Genomic DNA, 21,222 nt, shown 5'->3' with positions numbered 1-21,222 from the left:
TTTGCCATGATACAGCTTGGTTATCTAAACATTAATCTGCTTGTTGAGTATATTCCAAATATAAAACTTCAAATTAATAATGGATGAACTTCTCCACAGACAGTATTCCAGCAGGAAATTGAGAAATTCAAGACTATCTCAGAAACTTGAAAAAGAAATGTGTTATCTGAATTTACCCAAATAGGAAACAAATGGCCTTTCTTAAAGAAAAAAAATTAAAATTTTAAATATTTCATTTTTCTTACATGAAAATAAATTTATAATACACAATTCCATAATAATAATAAGTAGAAAAAATAATGACTCAATCCTGATGATTATTTGGTACAGGCAGCCAGTCACAGTTCTAGCGCGGGATTAAGGTAACTCATAGCAACAGAGCATCATAAAAGAGAGTATATTATACAAAAATAACAATTCATCTTCCAACCTGTATTAAGAAAAACAGCATCATAAGAAACCTAATGAGGCTTCAGGAAAATGCAATTAAGATGCAACCAAAGGAGTTTGAAGGCTATCTGATTATTGGTCTGTGGATTTTTTTTAGTAGACTCAATGATATTTTTTAAACTCATGACTTAGAAAAAGCCTGATTTTTTTTATGCATTTCATCTGAGTTCACCGTTGGATTTTCAGAACCTCTATATTTGATATATAAGAGACTAAAATATGCCCAATGCTTCTATCTCTTACCGATTGCACTATGGATCTGGCTTCTTCTTCACTGCAGCAGAAAGGGCTGTCACAAACCTGTACATTAATACTAAAGTATAAAAATGTAGGTATTAAACAAGGATATTGATGAATGAAAATAACCAAAGAGATTGCTCCCAAATAGTTTGTGTAATTACAAATTCTCAGACTAGGCATGAAATTATGAAGCAAAATAGTTGAGGAGAGCTAAAATTTCAGTACATTTATTTTAGACAAGGTTACAAAGATACTTTATAAATGTGTGCCCTATATTATAGGTTCTTCATTATCAGCGTTTGAAAAAGGCACTAAACTTAGCCTCCTGTTCATCTAGTATGTGAAAGTAATGATACTTTTGTTAACATTAATAATTGGAGGGAAAAAAAGGAAAGTGAGAATAAATGCCTATTTGTTTTTATTTATATATTATATTTATATTTTAAATGTAGCACAATTGTTTCGCATGATTTTTAAGGAAGAATTTCCTGAAAACCAGAATTGGCCAACATTATAATAAGCCTCCAAAAGAGGATGGAGAGTCTCTCTCCAAATATGCAGGCTGAGAATAATGGTTGGAGGGAAGAATAGATTGCTCTTCCTGATTCAAGGTTCAACAACATGAGCTTTACAGAAAACATTTTAGCACATTCCATGGTCAGTGATAAATGCAATCCTATTGTTTTAACTAAGTGTATTTTGTTCATTTGTTCATTCATTTATTGTAAAGTGGATAATTTTACACAGAGACAATAGTATAATTTAGTCTTAGACACAATTCGCTTCAATTCAATTTGGTATGGTGTGGAGAGAGGGCTCATGCTGGAATATAGAGCCTATGCATCAAGCCTGACTGTCACTTCCTATCCTTTGACTTTGAGAAGATCACTTTAATTTTTCTGTAAAAGAGAAGAAGGTTGGACGAGATTCCCTTTAAAATTTCTTCTAGGTTTCTAATTCATATGATTCTATAATGTGACCAATCAACATTCACTTATTAAGCACTCACTATATGTATCAGTACAGAGGAGGTCAAATAAAATATATCTGCCTTCAAAGAGCTGAAGTTTACCTGTTTTAGGATTAGAGTTATTTTCAGAAACCTCCTTTTATGCCTATATCAGCTTTTAATGCTTCTTGCTTCTGCTTCTAATAAACAAGGCTTTGTTTAAGTAAGTAAGTAAAAAATGAATGCCTTATAGCAAATCCCATAATCTAACAGGACAAAGAAAAAAAAAAGCTAAATTTTGTTTTCTGAAAAACTTATTTATTAGAAAAATTCATTCCATTTCCCATACCCCCCAAAAATGCTCTGTCACAACTATTTTCCCCAAATAAAAGATCATCAGAAGTGAACATACACTTGTAATGACCAATTATTTTCTATTATTTGTCAAGAAATGGCTCAATATCATTATTAGAAAATTTGACATGCTTTTTAAGATATCATAGGCATGACTTTTTAAAAAAAGGAGAGTTTATAATTATCATATATTGAATAAGAAGACAAGCTAAAGTAATACAAAATATAACACAATTAGATCAGATTCTTACCAATTTATATCTCCTCCATCAGCCTTTTTATGAAGCAAGGCTTTCCAATATTTGTGTACAGATTCAATAACTTGAAGAGCAAAATCCTGGGTTAGCAGCAAAAGAGATATTTTGAAGTGGTCAATTATTGTTTAAGCAATGCAATATATTTTATTCTAAAGATAAACTCATGAATAATTCCAGCAAGTCTGTTAAAAATTAATTTAGCATCAAAGTTAATTATGTACTAGGCTTTCATATTACTTACCAAACTAACCAGTTATTTAGAATTGGTCTTGGCATTTAATGGGATTGTCTAATTTTTAAATATCTATGATAATATGGATAAAAGAATGGAAGCATCTCTGCAACTATCTTGGATGGATGAATTATAGTAAGCCCTCAAGTTCTGTAATTTTGAGACCACAATTTTAAACAATTAACTTCAAGCAGCAATAAATACAATTAACTTGCATCTAAAATTTAAAAATCAACATGCAAAACAAACTATTAGTTATGCCCATCATGTCATACCATATCCTCTTCTGCTCTCCTCCTTTATCCATTCAGTCCTAGATTTATGTGCATTGTTCTCCTTTTATACACTCAAAATATATAAATATTTTTGAGGTTTTGGGTTTTTTTCTTGATGCTATTTCACATAAATGCTTCCCTATTTTTGTTCCTTATACTTGTCATTCTTGATTATATTCCATTTGATTACTTCTCACCCATTACCAAATAATTAGATACTTTGCTTGTTCCTAGTTTTTGTTTTTATTTTTTTTACCATTACAAATAATGCTGATTTAATTATCTTTTCTTTAACCAAAGCTCTCCTCTCCCTCCACATCTTTCTGGGGATAATGCCATTAGGATATATACTGAGATTATAAGAACAAAAGATATGATTAATTTTGTAACCCAAAATATTATGGAAAATGATTCCACTAATCTGAAAATTCATTGACAATGTAGGGAATGTGACCATTTCCTTTGTCCGGCATTTAATTAGTCTTTTTTAATTATTATTTTGGATAATTTACCAGATACTTATGTTAAATAAAATAAATAGAAAATAATAGGGAGTAATACAATGGATAGAATAGCAACCTTGGAGTCAAAAGAACCGGATATCTCATATGTGATGTTTTCTGTGACCCTGCCTACACCCTAAGTTTTGCCTAGGGTTTTTTGTAAACAAACAAATAAACAAACAAAAACCCAAGGTATATTAAGAAGGTATATTCCTGTGCCATGGAAAATTGGCATAGGAGAATATGGCTAAACATGAACAAATGTATTGAAAAGTCAAGGAGCATATTCTTATCATTGTGAATTTAATTGAGAATTATATAATCTAGGTTTATTTTTAGGTTGTTTTAAAATATATATCATTTTTTTTTGTTTTTATCTGTATATATGATTTCACTGTTGTAGGGAACTCCTAATATGGAAATTCCCTCTACCAAGCATCTTTTTCTGATACTAGACTATCTTTATAGTCTGTATATAGTGTTATCTCTCATCTCATTTATTAGAGACCAACTGTATATTAACTAAATGTATTCTACGATAAAAAATAGAATTTATTTCAAGACATTTTCTAAGGATTATGAAGTTTATTTGTCTGATAAGTTGGGAGAAGGAATGTCATCTCATATATATTTTCTACAAATTTTTTTTTCAGCTCCTCTGATAATTCACTAATAAAAACTCTTGGAAATGATTCTTTAAATAAAATGACAAACAAAATATCTGCTTAAATACATATGACATCAAATTAGGAACACATCAAAGAACCTTTTTTATTCACATCATATGCAGATATTCACATCATTTTAAGAAGCAGCCAACAGTAAGATGAGTTATGAAAGCATGTCAAAATGCATGCCATCTTTACCTTGTCTTTAAACTCGCCATTAAAAGCAAATTTATTTTCTGGTTTTCCATCAGGCACTTTATATAATCGGAACCAGTCAAGTGTTGCTTCAAGGTAACTTGGTTTATGCTTCCGCACATCATCGATATCTATAAACAACAACAAAAGAAAGTTTTGTTTGAAAAACAACTGTCACTTTTTTTTTTAAGTTCAGGAAGGTAGAAATTTGGTATGCAGACCAGAGATTGAGATTGAGGTCAAGTAGATGAATCATCCAGAGATAGGACAGCATGGATTCTTGACTTTATTAGCTCCCACACTTCCTGCCTTTCAGCAAATCTTTTTCTGAATTGATCAATTAGTAATGTATTTCTTGTTTAATATTATTGAATATTCATTATAGAGTTTACTATGTCTATCTTGAACCTAACACAGTGTCTAGTACGGAGAAAACACTTGTTGACATAGGCATATGAAAAAAAATTTTTTTTAATTGACTCTAACACTTTTGGAATATTTCAACAGGAGTAAAATAGTTGCCTCCCAAACATTCCCCACATTACCTTGACAAGCTACTCATACCTGATAGGGTAATACATATCCTAGGTGGGAACTTGTGAAGTAGGACCAATTATTCAGAAGATTAAGCATCAGCTGGGGTAGAGTAAAAAGACTTGGAAGAAGCTTAAGTTGGAAACAAAGTGTTCTATTTTTCTTTGGAAGGAGTACTCTGTTCCTTAGATCTCTAATTTTTAGCAGATACCCTTAGATTTTAACTCTGGCTCTGAATTCACTCAGTAAATCATTATGGAAATGGATTCATCTGGCTATATCTCTCTTTTCCTATCTTAGTCTCACATGCCGCCCTGCCCCTGCCACTGGAAAGAATAAGCTTTCTCATTCCTAAAGCTAAATCCTAAGACTCCCATTGCAGTGGGAATGGGAGAATTTCCTTGGTCCTACTTGGGACTCCTAGAGTCACAGAAGCTGGGTAGAGCCATAGATAGAGTTCTGGACCTGGAGTAGGGAAGACTTAAGTTCAAAACTGGTCTCAGTATTAGTAGTGTGACTCTGCCTCAGTTCTTCAAATGGGCAGGGTAATAACAGCATCTCCCTCACAGAATTACTGTAAAAAACAAATGAGATAACATAATAAAGCACTTAGCATGATACCTGACATAGTGTATTATATATTTATTGTTTTTCCCCTCCTTCCCCCCACCCCATCATAGAACTGTGAAAAATAGCATTTGAGGCTGAAAAGTCACAAAATCTGGCTCAGAACAAATTGCAAAGTCCAGAAGGAATTTAAGAGTCCTCAATTTTGTTCACTACATAAGGTCCTGATCCAGAACAAATTATTTTTGTTCATCCACCCCAAGATTCATTAAAAACTGGCCAACAGTGAATTTCATAATATTCTATCTGATTGGGTAACGCTCTCTGTTGGGCCACAACTAGCTTTATTATGGCCCTGAAGTGGTGATACAGAGTCTTTGGAAGGTGGGACTCTTTTGAAGTCCCCTAGTGTTGAGATGGTTTAACCAGAAGATCCAATGACTTCATGAAAAGGGAAAGCTTGCTATAAGTAAAGATAATTTCATTCTTTGCACTTGTATTCTCAAGAACTATTAGAATGTCTGTCACAAAGTAGGTCTTAATAAATACTTGCTGATTCACTAAATCAAAAAGCCAACTGAGAGAGTTCCCACAAGTAGAAGACCAAAAGAGAAAGTAAAGTACCTCTCGATTGCTTTGCTAAATGGAAAGATATGGGCAACATTTTAAAGTTCATACACAAATAACTAGGAATCGGTTAAAGCAAAACACTGAAGGGGACTCCTGAGAAGGAAATGAGCCTGGAGGAAGCTTAGCAAGTTTTCTCTCAGACCACAAGCAACCTGACCATACAAGATCAGAATGAGAGCGTTTATGGCTGAGATTGGAACAAGAGCAACAAATTGATATAAAATGATACATATCTGTCAATATTTCTGAAGAGATCTGTTCTTATCATCAACAACAGTGAACCACTAAAACCAGAATCCAAAACCTCAGTGGCTCAGAGACTATGGCAGTTAATGACTCCTGACTAGAAGGAAAGGGAGGAAATCCATGTTGAATTCAAAGCCAAAACGATAAGATGTTTCCAATAGGAAAAGATACATAAAGACAGCTATTTAGTCCCTACTTTCCACAGAAAAGATTTAAGTCCTAAGACTATGGCAATGAGTCCACTGAACTCAAAATCGTCTTTTAAAAAATCCTTCTTTCAGGGCCAGGAGATCATTATATACTTCAACAACAATACTATATGATGATCAATTATGATGGACCTGGCCATCTTCAGCAATGAGATGAACCAAATCAGTTCCAATGGAGCAGTAATGAACTGAACCAGCTATGCCCAGTGAAAGAACTCTGGGAGATGACTAAGAACCATTATATTGAATTCCCAATCCCTATATTTTCGCCTGCCTGCATTTTGGATTTCCTTCACAGGCTAATTGTACAATATTTCAGAGTCCGATTCTTTTTGTACAGCAAAATAATGGTTTGATAATGTATACTTATTGTGTATCTAATTTATACTTTAATATTAAAAAAATCCTTCTTTGCATCATTAACACTAAAATAAATATAAAGTAAAATAATAGTCTATTGCGATTTGATTTTTACCAAAGACTCTATTTCTAGGATTTACTAACATCTAGCATTTACTGAGAACTCCAGAGGTTATTGGTATCGATAGGGTTAAGGAAACACATGGAATCTATCCCTATATCTGCAAACTGAATGAACTTAGGCTTCACTTGACTCTCTACCTCCATTTCCCCATTTCATAAAAAAAGAGGGTTAGACTATCCAAGGTTAAAAAAAACCACAACATTTTTAACAGATATACTCTGCTTTAAAATACTGGAAGACTCATTGAATTTTAGAAGCAGAAGGGTTATCAGGCTCATCTAATTCAAGTCTCCATTTTACAGATGACTTATCCTAGGTCATATTTGATAGAAATGAAACAAAAGTCCCTCTCTTTGATTTCCCAGACCACAACCATCCTGTTTCTCAGAAAAACCATGTATCTGCTGACTGAAGGGCCTGAAGAGACTAATGGCTACTATATCAAAGTATCTTAAAGAAAAAACCACTTACAATTTATAGATACATCAACTTCTTTGGCTATATGATTAAATGACTTTTCTATTAATCTACAAATAGTCGAGAAAACAGAAATGAAATTAGGAAAATTCATCTCCTTTGATGAATGATGATCAAAACTTTTTTTTTCCTTTTTTCCTGATCAGTAAGAATTCAAACACCAATAACAAATAATGTAAATAAAAGTGACAGGATCATATTTTGGGAAAGCGTCTTAAATGTATGACATGTAGCAAAAGAAAACTGTCACCATGTGTATATTTATTACTAAGCACTGTGAACAGAATACCTCAAAACACAGCAGAGGGAAAATTTTCACACTGTCAACAAAAGCTGTACCCTGGTATGAACATACCCATATGGGGGTTTTAATTTTTCCAACAGATGTTCAGGCAAATTTGTACATTAATTCTTTTTTTTTTTAAATGTACCACAAACAAAATCTGTGCATATTTTAGTATAATTTAATGGTGTTTTAGTCAAGGTAAGGAAATGCCAGGTCTATGTTCATTTGACAGTGTCCCTTTGAGTTGTCTGGCAAAACAATATGTTTCCTAAAATGTTCAAATATATGTTTGGAGAGCAACATTTTGAATGTTTGGAATTTAACAAAGAGTAAATTAAACTCAAAAACCTCAGAAACAGAAGAGAGTTATATTTCTAACACAGGCAGCTCTGTCTCCTTGTTTTTTCACAAAGAAGAACCTGCTAATTAGAGGGGTAGAAAGCTCTGGTGGGACAGTGGGAGCTAAAAGGCTCTGTGTGGACTGAAAAAAATGTATCTTCTAAGATATTAGTGAAAATAGAAGCTGCATCTTTACATGCCACTTTGAAAATTCAGAACTAAAATAACTTAAAATAAAACCTAACTATTTCCCTAATTATCATGGCCAAAAGCACCCTTAAAAAAACTTGGTCCTTCTTCTTTTTTATCTAAACTAGCAAAGAGAGCCAGATTTTTCTTCTTCTTTTCAGTGCTCCTTTTACATTTTCATGAAAACATAAGGACATTACATACAACAGTCTTTCAAAATTCAAGAACAAAATTTGAAGGCCATTTAGGCATGGATGTTAAAAGAAAACCAGTACTTCAGAACTATTAATTGTCCTTGTATTAATGCAATAAGTATATGAAGATGAAAATGTATCTTAGTACTTTTTGGGGGGCTAGTAATTTATAGCAAATATTCATTTTTTGTAGAAAAAGGCAGTTTAAAAACAGAATATAGTTTTGAAATCTTAACTCCAGAAGAAAAAAATAACAGAGAAAAGTAAAGAGTAGGCCAGAGTGAACTTAAATTGGATTCAAAGTGTCAAAGATGAAGGAGAAATAACCCTGAAAAAAGATACTAAAAGGCAATTTCTATTCTAGACCTATTCAAAGGGACCAATGAAACAGGAACATTTCTGGATTTTTATTTTAAGATGGAGCATTGAAAATCTAAGTCAGAACTATCTGTAAATAATGCTGAAACACAACTTTAAGTTAGCGTTGTTAACAAATTTAGGATTCTTTGCTAAACAACTGACCAGTCTTCTACACACAGCAACAGCAATGGAACTCATTTGGATCTATGCTGCCTAACTGCATATTAGAGGTTGGACTTTTTGATTCACAATCTTTCATCATATATCTCTTTCTTTCCTGAATCATTGCCCCTAGTTGGGTGCTCATTCTATATACTATCACAACAAATGGATATCATCTTTTCTGTGATACCTATACATGAACATTTGGATGCATAAAATGAGAAAAAGGAGCTGATTTTATTACTACTAGCTTATATTTGTAACCAAGGCTCCTATCTGGTATCAATTTCTGTTTTCTTTCCTAAATATACAGGTCTCTCAACATGTTATGTCCTACTTCCCAGAATGGTACTTCTCAGCCATCCTCCAACTTTCTGTCCTTTCTTCATCTAAATAAACATTGCAGTTCTGTTACAATGAGATAGGATCAACATGCCTCTAAGACAGTAAACACATTTTTAATCAGGATCCACACATAGACCTGCACCCAAAAATGGGGTCTTCAACCAGTTATAAAGATCTCCTATATTTCACCCCCATATCCAACAATTATTTCTGACCAAGTTAGGACAATTGAATTCTATTATTCCTTCCCATGTTAGAACTTGAGCAAGTTTTCTCTTTACCTTGCTCAGACTTTCTAGAAATGAGATACATTCCTGCTTTTCTCTTTCCATCTTTGTATTTCACATCAACCCTTCCCTAGCCACTAACATAACCTGACTAGGGTGAGCCCCTGTAAATTATCCTAAGGCTCCAAAGAAGCCTCAAAAGACAATTAGAAAAACAAGAGGAGAAAGAAGAGAAGCTACGGCCATCATTAGCAGTCTTGTTGAAACATCATTTTATTTGTTTGGCATTTTTTATTTTTTTAATCTACAATTGCTTTTCCACTTTCCAAACAATCTGCAAATGAGTTGGGGGGGGGGGGGAGAGGAGAGGAGAAGAGGAGCACATATTATCCCTGTTGTAGGGATAATTGGAGACTTAGGGAGCTTAAATGACTTATTTTGCCCAAGGTCACAAAATGGAAGAGCTTTCAAATTTGACCCAATGTTGCCTAACTCTAACACCAGAATATCCAAGTAAAGTTCCAGCTGATTAATGCTTTTTATTGTTATTTAAAATGTCATTTTTCTTTATTTCCATTTTGTTGTTAATATGGAGCATTGTTTATGATTTTACTTAGTATCTTCCCACTTTACTAAAATAGTAATTAATAGGCCTATGAATTTATCATTGTGGTTATTCTGTCTCATGGAGCAAATCAGAGAATATTTATGCTGTTTTATTTTGCATGACTTTTTCATTTCCTCCCATAAACCTTTCTGATTGGGGAGAGTGAAAATAGGAGATAGGGGAATCCAATCAATATAATGGAGAGCTTCCTTTAACTATCCTGATATTATGTGGGTATCAGTGGAGCATGTGTTTGATCCATGTTATCTTCCAAGCCTGCTATTAGATAGGCCCATCATCTTTTCATAAGTGTTTCTGATATCTTTTATGCTTCTTCACAGTTTTTTGTTGGTAATGTGCTGTGGCCAACTTGTCCCTACCATGGACCTACATCTCTCTAAAGCCTTTTGAGCATTCTGGAACTTTAAATCTGCAGAGACTGTGGTTTGCATGAGTTATAGTCCCATGAGATCACTGCAAAAATACTGGTGTTTAAAATAATGAGGTTCTTTCAGGGAGATGTTTAGAGTATTGAAAACACTATACAGTTTCCCAAAGGTAATACAGCTTTCTGACCCAATTAATTCTATATCATTCTATGGTGTCTATCCACAGATAATATATGTGTACAGGGTGTGTGTGTGTGTGTGTGTGTGTGTGTGTGTGTGTCTGGTGATGACCCATCTTTCTGGGTTATCAATCTATCCAATTCCCTTTCTTAGTGTATGCTTAGCTCAGTAGCTGGCACATAGTAGATGCTTAATAAATGCTTATTGACTGACAGACTGATAATTGCATATGCTAGTTTGGACAACAAACATTCTTCAACTTGCTTTTTCTAGCATAAATAGACAGGGGAAACATGCTAGTTTGGACAACAAACATTCTTCAACTTGCTTTTTCTAGCATAAATAGACAGGGGAAACACTTTTGAATGATTACAGACTTTGCTTGGGAGGCTCTGCAATATTTCAGGATGTGATGTAATTAGTATAACATCATTTGCAAACAGGAGCATCTAGAGTTTCTCACAGTTATGAATAATTCTTCTTTTTAGATTCTCTCCTGGATACCTTCCAGGACAATAGAAACACAAGTGGCAAGAACATGTCACTCTGTTTTCTGCCTTACTTATACTGATAATCAAAAGGACAGTGTGAAAAAAGATTTCTCTATTGTTTCATCTTTCAAGTAACTTTGTGTGTTCTTTTCTAAAAATAGAAATACATACATATATACACTCACACATGTACATATGCCTACATACATGCATAAACACACATACATATACATACATCTAAAACAATATTAATATAGCTGCCATATAATATAGATTTGAGGGAGAATTTTCAAAGAAATAATGGTCAATTTACAGTAAGTCAACATCATGAGTCACCATTGGTTCATTCCTTAATGTTAATGTACTGCTTCTTGATCATTTTCTATGCCAAAAGTCCTGCTCAGAGATGGTTTCCTTTGTTAAAAGAATTACAGGTCATTGGTTTGGGGGCTTTTTGTTAGTCCATCTTTTTTTTTTTTTTTTTTGGTAAATGAAAGGAAATGCTCAGTTTTTCTGGAGAGGTATTTTTGGGGCTGCTGCACAAGATTTCCTTGGGGAGTCACTTTTGGTACAGTGAAAAAAGCACTGGTTTTGGCGTCAGAAGACTTGGGTTCAAATCCCAGTTCTGTGACTAACCTATGACTTTTGAGCAAATCACTTAATTTTCTGGGTATGCATCCTCATTATGTATAAAATGAAAAAGTGGGACCAGACAACCTCTACACTAGTCTCTTTTTTCATTTGTCACCTTGAGAAATCCTACACAAATTTGAGTTGTTGCTTTTTCGATGTGAAATTATATTTTTAAGTAAGTTAATCTTAGAGTTCTTCTATACATACAGGAGATATGATAGACTGCATTTCACACTGTGTCTTCAATGTTTTTCAAAATTTTTCTGTATGATTATTCTTACATATAGTATTCAGATTCTGCTTCAGATATGCTCCTCTTCCTTTTCCCCTAGGAAAATCAACTTGGCTCTGGGATACCAGGTTCTCATAGGTGAGCTATCATTTTTACCTTGCCCAGAACTTAGATGCCAAGTCATTTTCAAGTCCTCTTCTAATCAAAATGCTTAGAATCTAGCCATCCTCAAATTCTGGGTTCTCTAAGTTGAGATTCTTGTCTTGTCTAGAATCAGGCTTGCCATACACTTCCTTGCCACTTCAAACTATACTCTTCTACCCTTTTTGGACTTTCTTTATATGCTAACTTTCCCCTATTAGAAATAAGCTTCTTGAGGGCAAGAGTACTTAGTTTGTACCAGTGCTTGGCTTCTTTCTTTCTGGCAGATGATAATTCTCCCATTGTCTTTCTGTGTTGTTCTGATTTCTAGATTTATTAGCTTCATTTCAAGCAATCTCAAATGTTCCTGTTGTGCTCCTTTTAAGATTTTTTAACTTATTCTGTTTTATCTATATGTTTTACTTTCAAATGGATGATTCTGTTTCTCAGAGAATTGAGTAACTAAAAAGAGCCTTGTGGTATAACAGAAAAAAAAAGAAAGAAAGAAAGAAAAAAACAAACAAACGTGGAATTGACTAAGAGACAAATCATCTGATTTGAATCCTGACTAATATTTTCTTACCTGTGTGACATTGGGTAAATTAATACATCTCTGTAGGTGCTATATATCATCCATAACATGGCCTTAAACTCCAAGCATGAACTTTAAGGCATTTTCTAGCTTCAACCCTGCATTTTTATGACTCATTGATAGTTAAAAGTTGTTCTCATGTTCATGATTTAAATATTCTTTTATGGATTTTTATTTCCATTGTTACAGATAGTAGGTCTCCTTTTATTTTTCTCTCTAAATTTATTACCCAGCTTGAAGGTTTTTCAGATAGTACCATTTTTGCTTCTAGGATTCTTTGTTGCATTGCTCTTTCCTTTTTTCTGGGAAACATTCTTCACTTATACTGACAAAATATTTATTGACTATATTGATGCCTTTCCCCTTACTCATTTCCTTAGTTATTATTTTTTTTTGTTTTTCCAAGAGGTGATTTTTTTCCCCTATATTTCTTCTGAATTATTATTCTTTTCATTTATCTGGCATATTTATTGCAATGTTGAGGCAATAAAAGCAAAGCGAAGTGAGTTACAATCATCCACTCAGTCATCTTGCTAGAATTCCCACACAGTGTTCTTTCCCAAGGTTATTCAAGTAGCAAAACAAGGATCTGAATCCATGTTCTCTAACTCTCTCACTATCCATATTCAGATGTCAGGACAGCTACTGACTCTCTATGATTAAATAATTAGAGTTACCCTAGTGAGCAGATGTAATTAGAATTTGTTGCTCATATTCTTCAATAAGTCACTGACTTATTAAGTCAAAGACAACCAATTCTAAATTACAAAGGTTGAATTTTGAACCATAGGCTAGTTTCCCTCTCCCTATCAGATTGTTATTTCTTTGAGGGCTAGGATTTCCCACCCATATTTTTGTGTATCCAGTGACTAAGCAATACCTGAACTATTTAAAGTACTTTTTAAAAAAAGTTTAAGTTTAATTAATTTAATGCTTTCATTAAAGAGTATTCTCCAAAGTACACACACACACACACACACACACACACACACACACACACACACACATATATATACACACACACATAAAGTTGTATGCTAAGCTAATATAATTTCATTTTAGTATTAACTTTAAAAGAATATGGAGAATAAGGCAAACAAGCTTACTATCCAAAAGAGCACAGAATGGATCCCAAAGATTTTTTAAGTGGTTTTGAGACAACCTGATGTCAACCTGATGTTTCAGATTATCCATGACACTACTTATAACCACCAGATGACTTAAAGAACAAAGCTGAAGACTAACTTCGGAGTTAAAAAAGCCCCATAGAACTAAACAGTATTTATAAGTACTACACAATTTAGCTCACTTCAGACAATTTTAGCTTACTAACAATTTAGCTTTCTGCAGACTAGAATGTCAAGCGAGCAGCAAATTAGGAAGGATGAATATATATTTGAAAGGATAGGTAGAAAAATATATCTATTCCATATACCATCTTTTCTATGGTTAATTGAAAGTTCATAGTTATAAAAACTGAGGATTTGGAAAAATAATAAATCTCTTTTATATTATTACATTGATTATCTTGGTTCTTTCCTGAATAATCAAAATGAAATAAAGCAAAACACCTAATTCTGATCTCATACTAACAGTTGGTTAAAGAAATGAACCATGATAAGTGGAGATCCCAATTCAATGAGACCAAAGATTAAAAGACATTTGTACAAAACTACTATTTCAGTGTTACAGATGCTGCTTTTCACCAAGCTAAACATGTGTGCAACTAATACTAAACAAAATCTGGGAAAGCAAGGACATATGTTTTTAATAACATCTTCTAAACATTTACAGGAAACAGCCATTTAATTCTATATAAAGGCATCCACTACATTTTTTGCATCTTAAATAGAGGTTTCAGCACAGAAAATTGATTCTTTGAATGATATATGCTTGAGCTCACTAAAAAAATTGCATATTCTTCCCTTAGTTCTCTATATATACACAAACACACCATATATACAAACATATGAATAATCTACAAGCTAATGAGCAGGATGTTTCACTTTAGGTATCATTCTCTATTCTGTTCCCCTTTCACTTCTCCTTATGCTATTGCCAGTCAAGTTAAAGTTTGTACTGAAAAAGTTTTTGAAGTCATGAAAATATATTAATATATTTCTTAAAGATAAATGAATCCACTTTCTAAAAGTAACCTAAACAGAGGATTATATAAAAAGGTCAACAGATACTGTAACAGCAAATACTTATGGGAATGTGCTGTTATATAAAATTTTTATCCCCAAAATTATTAGTTTATAAATAGATCCACAGGTTGCCCCCATTTTGTGAAAATGGCTATAAAGAATAATTTATATTTATGGAATGTTTACAAGTTATGTTTGTGCCCCTCTGCAGCAACCAAAAGTTTCTTTAATCTTCCTATCCTGTTCAAACCAGCAAATATTTACTGAGAACTGATTATATGCAAGCCCTGGTACTAAGCTGGTTTGAATGTAATAGGGGACACTATTAACATAATTGGTTGCTACAGAGAGGCTGAGTTACAAATATTTAACTTATAAACATTCTATGCAAAGTAATGACTAATTCTAAAAAAAGACTCTCTCAAGCTATCTATGAGGCTAATCTTCTATTTTCTTTCCATTCAGGACAGCAACCCCATAGTTCTGGACTCACAGCACAGTTTTCCCCCCTCTTTCTCTTTATATTACTATTCTTACACTGTTTATAATTCAGTTTCCTCATCATACTGTCCTTCTCCCCCTACCCTCCTCTACTTTCCCTGTGTCTCTGAATCTTTTTACTTACCCTTCCCCCTCCCCTCCTCCTCCTTTACTTCCTTCCTTTCTCCTTCTCTCTCCCTTTATTCTTTCCAGACACAATTCTTTTAACCTGCATTTCTCTTAGTTTCTCTTTCAACTCTTGCTCAATTATCTCACAAAATTTTTTACTTCCATTTGTTCCATTCCCTCACTTTACTATGACCTAGAAAATGATCCAAGTCATAGTTGCAAAGCCAAAAGCAATGGTAATGATATACTTTTATCGCAAAAACAAATATCACAAGTCCTAAAGTAAATTTAATGTCATAACCAGAGACATCAATCGCTAAAACCCTTTCAAGTAACTAGAATTTCCTTTCAGATTTTTTACAAGTCTCCAATTGCCTCTTCATCTATCCCTATACTCAAACCCTGTTTTTCAAAAACAAGCATTCATAATATATTTTATTCAATTCTGTTTTGTTTTTAATTGGGGGTATTTTAATAGAACTATTTCTCACTGTAAATATATCCTGTTTAAGCTGTACTAACGGTAAATGGGCTATCCTGGTAACCTAACCAACCATATGACATTTCTCCAGGAAAATGTCTTCTAAACTTAAACAACTGACAAGAAACTTTTGGAATGTAATACTTTTTAAAATGGGGAAAGGTATTCTTCTGCTCATTCCCCTTAAAAAAATAATAGCAATTAATAATAGCAATAAGCCAGAGCATAAAGTAATAAAGTCTGACAGAGGGAAGAAGCATGTCAGAAAGTAGGGTAAAGTAGGCTGAAAATGATAGCTATTAGTATTTCTTTGAATTGGAAGGGAGATTTGCTTAAATTCCATACTTAAACAGGCCTCTCATATCACCAGAGCAACTTCACATTATAGATAATTTTAAAATCCTGTGGATACTTCCTTTTATAGAAGGACAAATTATTAACTTTACAACTTTCCTAGAGCTAATTTAGTAGGGACTAAAACCCAAGCCTTTTAATTGCCATTAAAATTTTTTTCTACCACACTACTTAATGATCAATTAAAACCTAATAACACTAAAAGCTTAAGGAAAGTCTCAGAATAAGACAGGTCATAAGATGAAATACAATAATTTAATTCCAATATTAAATATACCTTGAAAATTTCTTTTACTCAACCTAATGTAACATAACGTTCTGGCAATCAAAACAATTTAAAAAAAAAAATCCTTGGATTTTTTGATCCTTGGTATCTTGAAGGAAGTGAGAATTTTATAATTAAAATCTTAATCTTCTGAGGATCAGAAACAACAACCAAACAGAACCAACTAGATTATTTGTCCTTCATTCTCAAAATGACACCACTATATTAGAGTCGATTTCCACTGCATCCAAATGTGACTTATCAGACCAATACAAGCTTAAAATACTCTGCCACAGGTTGCACACAAATTGTCCATATGAACATTTGGAATGGCTTCTCTAACTTTGTGCATCTCACATTTCTTCTGGGCTAATTCAATTCTGCTTTGCTCATACTGCATAGCACCTTCCCTGATGAGGGCACGCCAAGTGTCATTGATAATATACGTATGCCTAATAAATCCACCTTACATTTTTCCATTGTTCTTTGTATTACCTGCAACTTTGATTATGGTATGTGGCAAAAGATGGCATCATAAATTTATTTCCTGCTATATTTCTATTTGATTTTCCTAATATTATCAAATAATGAATCCTTTCTCAGTTTTGATTTTTCAATAATCTTTATCTATCTGAATCTTCCTTACATTTCTATTCCATTAGTGGGTTTTTTTTTCCTTATTTGATGCTCAACAACAAAAAGTTTGTATAATAATTGCTTTATAATATTTTAAACTTTGAGTGAGCAAGTCATATATCAGCTCATTTTTTTCTCCAAAGAATCCCATAATATTCTTGCTATTTTATTCTTTTAACAAATCTAGTAGTTTCTTACTAATAGATTGATGAGTCTTTCTCTACACTTAGCCTACCTTTCAGACAGCATGCAATATCAATATTAAAATCAAATTTATCAGTTAATCTTTTAAAAATAGAATTTTTGTATAGATACTGCTTAAATAATTTGTTTTGTTTATGAAAAACCAAAGCCCTACATTTGTAGAGCTTTATTTAGCAAGTAAAAATTCAGGTCAAAGAAATTCAGAGTTTCCACATAGTTTTCTCTATTTTAAAAAAATTTTACACTGAAAAAACTGTTACATAGACTTTTATAACTTTACATAGGTTTTTATAATTCTATTACTTCAATTTAAAATTGCATATATGTGAAACATACATGAAATGAAAATCTGGCTTTGTGTAGCACTAGTCCAACTACTTTAAAAAACTTTACTTATTATTAACATAATTTATTCATTTGATGTTGCAATGATATATCTGCAATAGCAGTAATGCTGGAAAAAGGACCAATAACAACAAACAAAAAATTCAATATATTTAAAGATGGCAAGAAATGCTGAGTGATTTAAAAGTGAAAAAGGCCACAAGGACCCAAATAACTTCATTTTGACATAAGGTCTTTAGGTACCACAGTCTGCTCTGAAGAGGATCTGCCAAATGAATAATTGAAACACCAGATTTGAAAGAGATTAATTTCACAAAGATTGTACAGATAGCATTAATCTAAAAACAGCATTGAATTTAGTTCTTTCATAATTCAGGTTCTAATTTCCCTAGTACCCAGGTAATATCCCGGTAAAACTTCCAAGCTTAGAGAGGCTCTCTTTTCAAGTCGTTTAGGAACTATTTAAAGCATGACTTCTCAGAACCTAATTGCACATAACTAAATAGTAACCTAGTGACCCCAAAATGGACTTCCTTAAGCATCCAATTTACTCAAAGGGAGTGTTCTTAAGGAAAAGAGAAAATCTGACTTCCCATATTTTTAGATTTAGCTAGGAAAGCCTACAGACCTAGTGGTACAAATATAACTGGCAACGTGAATTTCCCTCTAATTGAAGTAAAGCTGCTTTCTCTGTCTTATGTAACTGAAAGAGCAAGTAAGCGGTTGTGTTCAGTCTTCTAAAATTCTAAGCAACTCAAAAATATAAATAACATTCTATTCTAATCAAAGGCTATACACATTTATAAATAAAAAAGTTCTTAATTCTGAACAAAGCTAACCTATTTACTTTAAAATTTCTGTGACAATATGCAGAATAAAATTGAAAAGGAAAATTGTCTAAAAATTAATATTTGTTTAATTTTTTTTAATTTTTTTTCTCTTTTCTCCTTCTCAAGGCTCCTGCCAGTTACTGAGAAAGCAAGCAATATGATATAATTATCATATACCCACATTAGCCATATTATCAAAAAAAAAAAAAGTAAGAAAAAATTTGCCTTCAGATTTCATAAGTTCTCTCCCAGAGATGCATAGTATTTTTTCATCAAAAGTTCAAAGGACCTTGAACCAACATAGTGCTCAGATTAATGGAGCTTTGTACTGAGACTTCTTTCTCACTTCCCTTTGTAGCAGTTCATACAATTGTCTTCACATGATTTTTTTTTTTCTGAAACCCACTCATTATTTCTTATAGCATAGAAGTACTACACAATTATATGCCATAATTTATTCCCCAAATGATGAGCATCTCCTCAACTTTCAATTCATTGTTCCCACCAAAAGGAAGAGCTGCTATATTTTTTGTAAATTTAGGTCCTTTTTCTTTGATTTCTTTGGGGTACAGATCTTGTGATGGTATTACTGGATTAAAAGGGTCATATCTGATAATCCTTTAGGAAAAAGTTCCACAGTGTCTTCCAGGAAGATTGGGCCAATTTACAATTCCATCAAGAATTCATTAATGTACCTATTTTTCTTCATCCCCTTTGTCATTTCTGATCGGAGTGAGGTAGTAGCTCAGAATTGTTTTCATTTTAATTTCTCTTATCAATTCTGACATAGAGTACTTTTTTCATATGACTATAATTAACTTTGAGTTCTTCTGAAAATTACCTGTTCATAGTCTTTAATCACTTATTAATTAGAAAATAGATCTAATTTTTATAAATTTGATTCAGTTCCCTATATATTTGAGAAATGAAGCCTTTATCAAAGAAATATACTGTAAAAAAAATTATTATTATCTCATTGTCTAAGATATCTTTTAGCAAAATGTAGTTTATCTCATTATCTTTAATTAAGTTGATTTTTGCTGAGATCATGGTTCTCTCTTTTTTATTTCAACTTTTTTATTTCAACTTCTGTTGTTAGCCCTTTATTTTAACTCTGTGTGTGTTTTTCTATTTCAAGTGTGTCTCTTGTAAACAACACATCACTACATTTTGGTTTCTAATCCATTCTACTTTTAGCTTCCATTTTATACATAAATTCATTCCATTGTTTCCTTCAATCCCATTTTCTTCTACCTATTCTACAACTATTGCTACTGCTGCAATATGTGTACACTCTGGATAGATCTTCATCCCAGAGTCACAGACTTCTCCTGCTGATCTATTAAGTTTTCTTTTTTTTAAATATTTTTTTATTTTTAATAGCTTTTTATTTACAAGTTATATACATGAGTAATTTTACAGCATTGACAATTGCCAAACCTTTTGTTCCAATTTTTCCCCTTCTTCCCCCCATCCCCTTCTCTAGATGGCAGGATGACCAATACATGTTAAATATATTAAAGTATGAATTAAATACAAAATAAGTGTATATGACCAAACCGTTATTTTGCTATACATAAAGAATCGGACTCTGAAATATTGTACAATTAGCCTGTGAAGGAAGTCCAAAATGCAGGCAGGCAAAAATATAGGGATTGGGAATTCAATGTAATGGTTCTTAGTCATCTCCCAGAGTTCTTTTGCTGGGTGTAGCTGGTTCAGTTCATTATTGCTCCATTGGAAATGATTTGGTTCATCTCATTGCTGAAGATGGCCAGCTCCATCAGAATTGATCATCATATAGTATTGTTGTTGACATATATAATGATCTCCTGGTCCTGCTCATTTCACTCAGCATTAGTTCGTGTAAGTCTCTCCAGGCCTTTCTGAAATCATCCTGTTGATCATTTCTTATCGAACAATAATATTCCATAATATTCATATACCATAATTTATTCAGCCATTCTCCAATTGATGGTCATCCACTCAGTTTCCAGTTTCTAGCCATTATAAAGAGGGCTGCTACGAACATTCTTGCACATACAGGTCCCTTTCCCTTCTTTAAGATCTCTTTGGGATATAAGCCCAATAGTAACACTGCTGGATCAAAGGGTATGCACAGTTTTATAATTTTTTGAGCATAGTTCCAAATTGCTCTTCAGAATGGCTGGATGTATTCACAATTCCACCAACAATATATCAGTGTCCCAGTTTTCCCACATCCCCTCCAACATTCTGCATTATCTTTCCTTGTCATTCTAGCCAGTCTGACAGGTATGTAGTGGTATCTCAGAGTTGTCTTAATTTTCATTTCTCTGATTAATAATGGCTTGGAGCATCTTTTCATATGGCTAGAAATAGTTTCAATTTCTTTGTCTGAGAATTGTCTGTTCATATCCTTTGACCATTTATCAATTGGAAAATGGTTTGATTTCTTATAGAGTCAATTCTCTATATATTTTGGAAATGAGACTTTTAACAGAACTTTTGACTGTAAAAAATGTTTTCCCAGTTTATTGCCTCCCTTCTAATCTTGTCTGCATTAGTTTTATTTGTACAAAAACTTTTCATTTTGATATAATCAAAATTTTCTATCTTGTGATCAGTAATGATCTCTAGTTCTTCTCTGGTCATAAATTCCTTCCTCTTCCACAGGTCTGAGAGGTAAACTATCTTGTGTTCCTCTAATTTATTTATAATCTCATTCTTTATGC

General features: G+C 32.8%; 1 protein-coding gene across 1 annotated transcript in view; it reads right to left on the bottom strand.

Moving 5' to 3' along the window:
- The window catches only part of PPA2 (inorganic pyrophosphatase 2), a 127,798-nt gene that overhangs the window by 18,429 nt on the left and 88,147 nt on the right, over nt 1-21,222 (bottom strand). The window contains exons 8-10 of the mRNA XM_051967443.1: nt 4,127-4,254; nt 2,245-2,330; nt 694-763 (exon numbers count right to left, since the gene is read on the bottom strand). Of these exons, the coding sequence (XP_051823403.1) occupies nt 694-763; nt 2,245-2,330; nt 4,127-4,254 (284 nt within the window). The remainder of the gene's footprint in view (nt 1-693; nt 764-2,244; nt 2,331-4,126; nt 4,255-21,222) is intronic.

This window comes from Antechinus flavipes, chromosome 6, assembly GCF_016432865.1.
Source record: "Antechinus flavipes isolate AdamAnt ecotype Samford, QLD, Australia chromosome 6, AdamAnt_v2, whole genome shotgun sequence".
Taxonomy (NCBI): Eukaryota; Metazoa; Chordata; class Mammalia; order Dasyuromorphia; family Dasyuridae; genus Antechinus; species Antechinus flavipes.
The sequence above is the reverse complement of the archived record's forward strand: the minus strand, read 5'-3'. Positions and strand labels throughout refer to the sequence as shown.